This window comes from Chlorocebus sabaeus, chromosome 6, assembly GCF_047675955.1.
Source record: "Chlorocebus sabaeus isolate Y175 chromosome 6, mChlSab1.0.hap1, whole genome shotgun sequence".
NCBI lineage: Eukaryota > Metazoa > Chordata > Mammalia > Primates > Cercopithecidae > Chlorocebus > Chlorocebus sabaeus.
This window is the reverse complement of record NC_132909.1, coordinates 45,668,759-45,679,569: the sequence shown is the minus strand read 5'-3', so window position 1 is coordinate 45,679,569 and position 10,811 is coordinate 45,668,759. Positions and strand designations below refer to the sequence as shown.

General features: G+C 55.3%; 1 protein-coding gene across 1 annotated transcript; it reads left to right on the top strand.

The window, feature by feature from the left end:
- The first annotated feature begins 209 nt into the window (after positions 1-209).
- On the top strand, positions 210-5,648 carry GTPBP3 (GTP binding protein 3, mitochondrial). Its single transcript, XM_007995716.3, has 9 exons — positions 210-338; positions 682-929; positions 1,043-1,129; positions 1,217-1,419; positions 1,632-1,704; positions 1,800-1,943; positions 2,105-2,270; positions 3,888-4,166; positions 4,352-5,648. The coding sequence occupies exons 1-9, from the start codon at positions 286-288 to the stop codon at positions 4,575-4,577; spliced, it is 1,479 nt and encodes a 492-aa protein (XP_007993907.3). The 5' UTR covers positions 210-285; the 3' UTR covers positions 4,578-5,648.
- The last annotated feature ends 5,163 nt before the right edge of the window (positions 5,649-10,811 follow it).

Sequence of the window (10,811 nt, the reverse complement as noted above, 5' to 3'; positions counted from 1 at the left end):
GTCAGTCTCGCTGCGCTAGGACCCTAAAAATTCGGTCTCATGTTGCCCGGGGAACAACATTTCGCTACACCCACCTCCATAGAGCCCCCGCCTCCCTCTCTACCTTGCACCAGCCAATGGAAGCGAAGATCTTCAGACGGTGGGCGGGACGTATCCTAAGGTACCCAATGATGGTCGAGAATAGTTGAGCACTTTACTAGCCACGCCACGGAGTGGGCGGGGCCTCCTGCCCAGACTTGAAGCCACACAGGCAGGCCTGGCAGTGGGGTCGCAGGTTGTAAATCCATGTGGCGGGGGCTTTGGACGCTGGCGGCCCAAGCGGCACGTGGGCCTCGCAGGTGGGGCTACAAGGGAAGGGGTGTGACAGCTTGGGGTGCTACTTGGACCTCAGACCCACTCCCAGGGTTTTAGTGGCCCAATTCCCTGCGGCAGAGCAATCATTCGCGTTCTTCCGTGCCTAAATCGTCCATTCCCCTTCCGCAGAGCCCACATCTGGGTCTCCTTCTGGCCTCACAGTCCCTAATCCGGTCACCCTTCGGCCTTCAGAACACCCAATTTGTACATCCCCCAGCCGCAGACCCCACCGCACCTGGGGCATCTCGTGATCATCCAGCCCTTGGTTTACTTGACACTGAGAGTGAGCCTCCCAGATGCGCTGATTGGCCTCCCCTCCGGTTCCAGACTGTGCACGCGCCGGAGCAGCGGCGCACCAGCCCCCGGCTCCGGCACCACCATCTTCGCGCTAAGCTCTGGCCAAGGCCGCTGCGGCATCGCGGTGATCCGGACCAGCGGCCCCTCCAGTGGCGACGCCCTCCGGATTCTCACGGCAGCCAGAGACCTGCCCCCTGCTCGCCACGCCAGCCTGCGCCTCCTCAGCGACCCCCGCTCCGGGGAGCCTCTGGACCGCGCACTGGTCCTCTGGTTCCCAGGTGAGGGTCCCCAGGTCCCGAGCCTCCTGTAGGCCCCATGACTCAGTTTCCCCCTTCTAAGAGTTTGCACTGGCTGTGCTGTCCTCCTGACTGTCAGCTCGCTGCCACATTAGGTCCCCGGAGTTTCACCGGTGAGGACTGCGTGGAATTCCACGTGCACGGAGGCCCGGCAGTGGTGAGCGGCGTCCTGCAGGCCTTGGGTGAGTTGCAGCCTTGGGTGAGATGCTTGGTCCTCCCGATAGGCCTGGGTGGGGACCAGGGGACGTCAGACTGGAACCTTCCTGCAGGCAGCGTGCCAGGGCTTCGACCTGCGGAGGCAGGCGAGTTCACCAGGCGGGCGTTTGCCAATGGGAAGCTGAACCTGACCGAAGTGGAGGGGCTGGCGGACCTTATCCACGCAGAAACCGAGGCGCAGCGGCGGCAGGCCCTCAGGCAGCTGGACGGGGAGCTGGGCCACCTCTGCCGTGGCTGGGCCGAGACCCTCACCAAAGCAAGTTCCCCATTTGTCCATTCTCTGTCTCAGAGACCCCATCTGTGCAACCCTTGCATGAGACCCCCCCTCAATCCCTCATCCATTCCCTGCGTGAAATCTTCCGGCCTATGAGCCGCCAATCTGGCCCCTGAAGTCGGGCTGGATAAATTGGGTGTGGGAAGGTGGGTTTCTGGGTGCACACACCACCTCTGGTCTCCCTGTCCCGTCAGGCTTTGGCCCACGTGGAGGCCTATATCGATTTTGGCGAGGATGACAACCTGGAGGAGGGGGTCCTGGAGCAAGGTGGGTCTACCTAGTGGTGGGGGAGGAAGACACCTCTATCAGCCCTCAAAGGCTCCCCTCACTGTCTCTCTTTGCCTGCCTTCTCTCACCCACAGCGGACATCGAAGTACGGGCACTGGAGGTGGCCCTGGGTGCACATCTACGAGATGCCAGGCGCGGGCAGAGACTCCGCTCAGGGGCACACGTAGTGGTCACTGGACCCCCCAATGCCGGCAAGAGCAGCCTAGTGAACCTACTCAGTGAGTGGGAGGGGGGAGGGGCGGGGCCTAGTGCCAGGGGCGGGGTCAGGAGCTGGGTAATTGAATTGTTCTGGTCTAAAGCGCCCTCCAGACACGGGGTAGAACGTGGGGAAGGAGCTCCCTTGTCTCCACCCTCTCCTCTTCTTTTGACCCTCCCCCAGGTCGGAAACCTGTGTCCATCGTGTCCCCCGAGCCAGGGACCACCCGTGACGTCCTGGAGACCCCCGTCGACCTGGCCGGATTTCCTGTGCTGCTGAGCGACACGGCTGGGTTGCGGGAGGGCGTGGGGCCGGTGGAGCAGGAGGGCGTTCGGCGCGCCCGGGAGAGGTGGGCGGACAGGGTGGTGATGGGAGGGGAACGCGGGGCCCTTTCTCTGCCTTTTCTCCCTGTTGCGTTTATTTTTCATTCTTCCTGAATCTCAGAGAACCTGCTATGCCCTTTCAAACAGGGATCTCAGTGATTTGGTTCTTTTTTTTTTTTTTTTTTTCCCGAGACCGAGTCTTGCTCTGTTGCCCAGGCTGGAGTGCAGTGGCGCGATCTCAGCTCACTGCAAGCTCTGTCTTCCGGGTTCAAGCAATTCTCCAGCCTGTCAAGTAGCTGGGATTACAGGCGGGAGCGACCACGCCCAGCTGTTTTTTTGTATTTTTAGTAGAGATGGGGTTTCACTATGTTGGCCAAGTTGGTCTCTAACTCCTGAGCTTCAGGTGACCCACCTGCCTTGGCCTCCCAAAGTGTTGGGATTACAGGCATAAGCCACCGCACCTGGCCTGTTTTTTTTGTTGTTGTTGTTGTTGTTTTTTGAGACGGAGTTTCGCTCTTGTTGCCCAGGCTGGAGTGTGCAGTGGTACGATCTCGGCTCACTGCAACCTCCGCCTCCCGGATTCAAGCGATTCTTCTGCCTCGGCCTCCCGAGTAGCTGGGATTAGAGGCTCCCACCACAATGCCAGGCTAATTTTTTGTATATTTAGCAGAGACGGGGTTTCACCATGTTAGCCAGGCTGGTCTCGAACTCCTGACCTCAGGTGACCCACCTGCCTTGGCCTCCCAAAGTGCTGGGATTACAGGCGTTAGCCACTGTGCCCGGCCAGTAATTTGGTTCTGATTAAATCCTGCCCCCGGCCCTGCGGACATGTTTCTCATCCCTAAGCGCTCCACCCAGCCCTCACGTTCTGCCCCGCCCCCTCGTGCTCTGTCCCGCCCTGGCGCTCTGCTCTGCCCCTGGTGGTCTACCCCATACCCTGTGCTCTGCCCACCCCCTACATTCTGCCCCGCCCCTCGTGCTCTACCTCGTCCCCTGTGGTGTGTTTGGCCCTTCTTGCTCTGCCCCGCCACTCATGGTCGCCCCACTCCAGTGCTATACCCGGCCCCTTTTGCTCAGCCCCAACCCCTGTGCTGTGCCCTGCACCTCTTGCTCTGCTCTTCCCTCTGCACTGTGCTCCGCCTCTCTTGCTCTGCCCCGCCCCCTGTGCTGTGCCCCGCCCCTCTTGCTCTGCTCCACCCCCTGCAGTGTACCCAGCCCCTCCTGCTCTGCCCTGCCCCCTGCACTGTGTCCCACCCTTCTTGCTCTGCCCTTACCCCCTGTGCTGTGCCCCGCCCCTCCTGCACCGTGCCCCGCTCCTCTTGCTCTGCCCTGCCCCCTGCACTGTGTCCCACCCCTCCTGCTCTGTCCCAGCCCTTGCTCTACCCCGCCCCCTGCACCGTGTCCCGCTCCTCTTGCTCTGCCCTGCCCCTTGCACTGTGCCCCGCCCCTCTTGCTCTGTCCCACCCTCTGTGCTCGGCTTGGACCCCCAACATTCTGCCAGTCCCCTGGTACTCTACTACCCTCCCCACCTCAAGCTTTACAGCTCCCTCCGTGCTCTGCCTGGCCCTTCTCACTGTCCCTCTACCCAGTGCCTTCTTCAGTTGCTCAACTGGACTCCCGCTCAGTTGACCTTGCTCCCCCAGGCTGGAGCAGGCGGACCTCATTCTGGCCATGCTGGACGCCTCTGACCTGGCCTCTCCCTCCAGTTGCAACTTCCTGGCCACCGTCGTAGCCTCTGTGGGAGCCCAGAGCCCCAGTGACAGCAGCCAGCGCCTCCTCCTGGTGCTGAACAAGTCGGACCTGCTGTCCCCAGAGGGCCCAGGTCCGCGTCCTGACCTGCCCCCGCACCTGTTGCTGTCCTGTCTGACGGGAGAGGGTCTGGACGGCCTCCTGGAGGCGCTGAGGAAGGAGCTAGCTGCAGTGTGAGCCCCCCTCCCACTCCCAGCCTCCCCTGATCCACAGTTCAAGTGTGGGCTGGCCCACTGGCTTTGGGCGCGTGCCTGTCCCTCAACTTCAATTTCTGTACCTACAAAATGGGTACAACCATTTCCCCTTCAAGGGATGGTGGTAAAAGGTTAGGAGGGACCATGTCTCTTGTCTCTTCCAGGTGTGGGGACCCGTCCACCGGTTCCCCGCTCCTGACCCGCGCAAGGCACCAGCACCACCTCCAGGGTTGCCTGGATGCCCTCAGTCACTACAAGCCGTCAAAAGACCTGGCCCTGGCGGCAGAGGCGCTGCGGGTGGCCCGGGGTCACCTGACCCGGCTCACAGGTGGAGGGGGTACCGAGGAGATCCTGGACATCATCTTCCGGGACTTCTGCGTGGGCAAGTGACGGGATCCAGGGAAGTCGCACCCAAGTTGCGTGGAGACCCAGGAGACCCAGGGGATCTGGAAACAGTTTAGGCCAATCGGGATTCTCTTTCACCTGGGAAAGAACTTGATTCTCAAACAATGAAGCAACACAGCTGAGAGGTAGTGAGTGCCCTGCAGGGACTCCCTGGAGATTCAGGCCCTGAAATGGGGCTGAATGGAGGTCCGTTGGACCCTGGATGCTGGGGCATCCGTGTTGGGATGGAGACAGGAGGATCTCCGGATATTTGTTTCATGGTTTTTAATTTATTTTGCAAATACCAAAGGAATGTAAAAAAAAAACTCAGGTGCTGAAGTGTTTCCCTCCCTCCCTCCCTCCCTCCCTCCCTCCCTCCCTTCCTTCCTTCCTTCCTTCCTTCCTTCCTTCCTTCCTTCCTTCCTTCCTTCCTTCCTTCCTTCCTTCCTTCCTTCCTGGCGCGCAGTGGTGCATCTCACCGCAACCTCCACCTGCTGGACTCAATTGATTCTCCTGCCTCAGCTTCCTGAGTAGCTGGTATTACAGGCATGTGCCAGCATGCCTGGCTAGTTTTTGTTTTTGGTGTTGTTGTTGTTGTTTATTTTTATTTTGTTTGTTTGTTTTTTTGAGACAGAGACTCACTCTGTCGTCCAGGCTGAAGTGCAGTGGTGCGACCTCGGCTTACTGCAACCTCTGCCTCCCAGGTTCAAGTGATTCTCCTGCCTCAGCCTCCTGAGTAGCTGGGACTACAGGTACGGGCCACCACGGCCGGCTAATTTTTGAGTTTTTAGTAGAGACGAGGTTTCATCATGTTGACCAGGCTGGTCTTGAACTCCTTGACCTCAGGTCATCTGCCCACCTCGGCCTCCCAACGTACTGGGATCACAGGCGTGAGCTACCACGACTGGCCCCAGAAGTGTTTCAACATGAAAAATTTCCTTAGCCCTTCTCCAGTTGTCATGGCTTAATGTGCGTCTTTCCAGAACTTTGAATGTTTACATACTTGTGGATGTATCTTTCAAATATGTTTGTCTTGTGATTTATATATAAATGGTGTTGTGTTCATTGTTCTACAAATTGTTATTTCTTTTTTAAAAAACAAAATTATGGAGATAGGGGTCTCACTAGGTTGCCCAGGCTGGTCTTGAGCTCCTGGACTTAAGCCATCCTGCAGTCTTGACCTCCCAAAGTGCTGGGATTACAGGTGTGAGCCACTGTGCCTGGCTCATTCCTTTTTTAGTCTTTAGTCTTTCTTTTCTTTATTTCATTTTTTCCTGTGTGTGTGTGTGTGTGTGTGTGTGTGAGAGAGAGAGAGAGAGACAGAGTCTCGCTCTGTTGCCTGGGCAACTAGAGTGCAGTAGCGCGATCTTGGCTCACTGCAACCGCTGCCTCCTGGCCTCAAACCATTCTCGTGCCTCAGCCTCCCAAGCTGCTGGGATCATAGGTGTACCCTACCATACCTGGCTAACTTTTGTATTTTTAGATGGGATTTTTGTCATGTTGCCCAGGCTGGCCTCAAGCTCCTGGCCTCACAAGATCTGCCCATCTTGGCCTCCCAAAATGCTGGGGTTACAGGTGTGAGCCACCACACCCACCCTTTTATTTATTATTATTTTTTGAGATGGAATCTCGCTCTGTCGCCCAGACTGGAGTGCAGTGGCGCGATCTCGGCTCACTGCAAGCTCCGCCTCCCGGGTCCACACCATTCTCCTGCCTCAGACTCCCGAGTAGCTGGGACTACAGGCACCCGCCACCATGCCCGGCTAATTTTTTGTATTTTTAGTAGAGACGGGGTTTCACCGTGTTAGCCAGGATAGTCTCGATCTCCTGACTTTGTGATCCACCCACCTCTGCCTTCCAAAGTGCTGGGATTACAGGTGTGAGCCACCGGGCCTGCCAATTTTTTTTTTTTTTTGGGATTAATCTCGTTCTGTCCCCCAGGCTGGAGTGCAGTGGTGCGATCACGGCTCACTGCAAGCTCCGCCTCCTGGGTTCATGCCATTCTCCTGCCTCAGCCTCCCGTGTAGCTGGGACTACAGGCGCTCACCACCACACCTGGCTAATTTTTTTGTATTTTTAGTAGAGATAGGGTTTCACCATGTTAGCCAGGATGGTCTCGATCTCCTGACCTCGTGATCCACCCGCCTTGGCCTCCCAAAGTACTGGGATTACAGGCGTGAGCCACCGCACCTGGCCCACACCGACCCTTTTTTTAAAAAAAATTAAGTTAATTTATTTTTTACTCTGTACCTCAATGGATGAAAAATGTAAGATTAGTCTGGACATTTTGCCTCTGCTATCTTTTTTTTTTTTAAGATAGGGTTTTGCTCTGTGTCCTAGGCTCGACTGCAGTGATGGTTTACTGCAGTCTTGAACTCCTGGGCTCCAGCAATCCTCCCACCTTGGCCTCCCAAAGCACTGGGATTACATGCACATGGCGCAGTGCCCAACCTTGCCTCTTGCATCTTTAAAAAAAATTGTAATTAGTTCAATTATTAATTAATTAATTAATGATTTTTGAGATAGGGTCTCATGCTGTTGCCCAGGCTGTAGTGTAATGCCGCATTCATGGCTCACTGCAGCCTCAAACTCTTAGCCTCAAGGGATTCTCCTGCCTTGGTCCCTCGAGTAGTTGGGACCGCAGGCACGCACTACCATGTCCCATGTCTAGCTAATTTCTTATTTTTTATAGAAATGGTGTCTCCCTCTGTTGCCCAGGCTGGCCTTGAACTCGTGGACTCAAGCGATCCTCCTACCTCAGCTCCCCAAAGTGCTGAGATTATAGGTGTGAGCCACCACACCAGGACAACCTTTTGTATCTTAAAAATGACTAGCAAGGCCGGGCGTAATGGTTCATGCCGATAATCCCAGCACTTTGGGAGGCCATAGGCGGGCGGATCACAAGGTCAGAAGATCGAGACCATCCTGGCTAACATGGTGAAACCCTGTCTCTATTAAAGATACAAAAAATGAGCTGGGTGTAGTGGCACGCGCCTATAGTCCCAGCTACTTGGGAGGCTGACTCAGGAGAATTGCTTGAACCCAGGAAGCGGAAGTTGCAGGAAGCCAAGATCGTGCCGCTGCACTCCAACCTGGGCGACAGAGGGAGACTCCGACTCCGTTTCAAAACAAACAAATAAACAAAAATCTGACTGGCAAAACCTAGAGGACTTTCTCCCTCTACAAGCTGAATCTTTATTCATTCATTCATTCACTCACTCCATGAATATTCATCAGATTCCTGCATCCAGCATCGTACACACCATTTTATTGAATCTTCACCACAGCACAATGTCGTGGCTATTTTCTTCCAGTTTTGCAGATGAGAAAACTGAGGCTTACAGGAGTTGTTACTTCCTGGAGTTCCCCCAGCTTTGGGGTTTGAACACAGGTCTGTTTGACTCCAAATCTGAGTTTGCTGAGGGCCTCCTGTGGAGCAGGCAGGGTGTTGGGGTCACAGAGGGGAGCAACAGGCTTGGTACCTGTTCACATTAAAGAAGCGACAAGAGACCAGGCATGGTGGCTCACGCCTGTAACCCCAACACTTTGGGAACCCAGGATGGGCAGATCACTTGAGGCCTGGAGTTTGAGACCAGCCTGGCCAACATGGTGAAACCCCATCTCTACAAAAAATACAAAAATTAGCTGAGCATGGTGGAGCATATCTGTGGTCCCAGCTACTCAGGAGGGTGAGAAAAGAGAATCTCTTGAACCCGGGAGGCAGAGGTTGCAGTGAGTGGAGATTGCGCCACTGCACTCCAGCCTGGGCGACAGAGCGAGACTCCACCTCAAAACAACAACAAAAAGAAGAGACAAGAGGTCATTACAGTGAGGTCTGATGGCTGCATTTTTTTTTGAGATGGAGTCTTTGCTCTTTTGCCCAGGGTAGAGTGCAGTGGCACGATCTCGGCTCACTGCAACTTCTGCCTCCCGGGTTCAAGCGACTCTCCTGCCTCAGCCTCCCTAGTAGCTGGGGCTATAGGTGTGTGCCACCATGCCTGGCTAATTTTTGTGTTTTTAGTAGAGACAGGTTTCACCATGTTGGCTAGGCTGGTCTCGAATGCCTGACCTCAAGCAATCCACTTGTCTCAGCCTCCCAAAGTGCTAGGATTACAGGCATAAGCTACAGTGCCTGGCCTTCTTTTTTTTTTTTTTTTTTTTCTTTAAGTAAAGATGGGGATCTTGCTGTGTTGCCCAGGCTGGTCTCAAACTCTTGGCCTCAGGTGATCCTCAGACCTCAGCCTCCTAAAGAGCTGGGATCACATGTGGGAGCCACCACACCTGGTCTGATGGCTGCTTTGTGAGCTCATAAAGAGGAGACGTGACCTAGTCAGGCAACGTAGGGTGGGCTGCCTGGCAGAGGTGACGAGTGTTGAGATCTGAATGGTGAGGATGCCAGATGGAGGAGGCTGGGGAGGGCACCCCAGGCAGAGGGCACGGAATATGCAAATCCCTTCATGTGCATATCCCACTGACACATATTTCACTGGATTACATATCCCACTGATGCGGGAACTTCACAGTGTGTTCAAGGAATAGTGAGATGGTCAGGGTTTTTGTTTGTTTGCTTGTTTTTGTTTGTTTGTTTGTTTTTGTTTTTGAGACAGGGTCTTGCTCTGTTGCCCACACTGGAATGCAGTGTCGTGATTGTGGTTCACTGTGACCTCCGCTTCCCAGGTTCAAGCGATTCTCCTGCCTCAGCCTCCTGAGTAGCTGGGATTACAGGCGTGTGCCACCACACCCGACCGTTTTTTTTGTTTGTTTCTTTTTCTTTTTCTTTTTTTTTAGACAAGTCCTTTCCCTTTCACCCAGGCTGGACTGCAGTGGCTCAATCATGGTTCACTGTAGCTTCCATCTTCTGGGCTCAGGTGATCCTCCTACCTCAGCCTCCTGAAGAGCTAGGACTACAGGCATGCGCCACCATGCCCGGCTAATTTAGAGATGAGTTCTCACTATGTTGTCCAAGCTGGTTTTAAACTTTTGGGCTCAGGCGATCTTCCTGCCTTGGCTTCCCAAAGTGCTGGGATTACAGGTGTAAACTACCATGCCTGGCCTTTTCTGGGGGGAGGAGGGGGGTTAGGGTGGGGTCTCACTCTGTCACCCAGGCCGGAATGCAGTGGCACAATCATGGCTGACTGTAATCTTCAACCTCCTGGGCTCAGGTGAGCCTTCCACCTCAGCCTCCTGAATAGTTAGGACCACGATCACCACGCCCGGCTAATTTTTTAATTTTTTCGTGGAGACAGGATCTTGCTATGTTGCCCAGGTTTGTTTCAAACTCCTGACCTCAAGTGATCTGTCCTCGGCCTCCCAAAGTGCTGGGATTACAGGCGAGAGCCACCGCGCCCGACCAGAGGTGGTCAGAGTGGCTGGAGCAGAGGAAGGGAGGAGAGAGAGGAGGGAGACCATTGGAGGAGGGATGGAGGGATCTGATAGGCAGGGGTTCGTCTGAGATTCTTTGGGGAGCCTGACGTGGCAGGGACCGACCAGCAGAGGGCGCGTCACGCTAACAGGCGGTCCCCGGCGATCCTCCCGTCAAGGCTCTGGGTGCCCCACCCTCAGAGAGCGGATCTAGGCCTCCTGCACCCACCTGGTGGCATGTGAATGGTTAACTTCCCCTGACCGGGGTGGAAACTGAGACTCGAAGAGAATCAGGATCTTTTCTGGAATCAGAAAAAGATCTCCATCTCCAGTAGTTGAAGATACAAACCCTCTGGTTTCAGTGGACACAGAGCCTGGGAGGCATCCGTGGCAGACAGAGGGCGTGAAAAGGGCCTAAGAAGGCCTGCAGAGTTTCCTGACCACCCAACTAAAGGAGACCCCAGGGCCGGGCGCGGTGGCTCACGCCTGTAATTCCAGCACTTTGGGAGGCCAAGGTGGGTGGATCACCTGAAGTCAGGAAACCAGCCTGGCCAACATAGTGAAACCCTGTCTCTACTAAAAATACAAAAATCAGCCGGGCGTGCTGGTGCACATCTGTAATCCTAGCTATTCGGGAGGCTGAGGCAGGAGAATCGCTTGAACCCGGGAGGCAGAGGTTTCAGTGAGCCGAGATGGTGCCACGGCACTCCAGCCTGGGAAACAGAGTGAGACTCCATCTCACATTTAAAAAAAAAAAAAAAAGAAAAATATCTCCACCTCCAGAGGTTGAAGATAGAAACTCTCTGGTTTCAGGGGACACAGAGCCTGGGAGACATCCCGGGCAGACAGAGGGCGTGACAAGGGCCTAACGAGGCCACC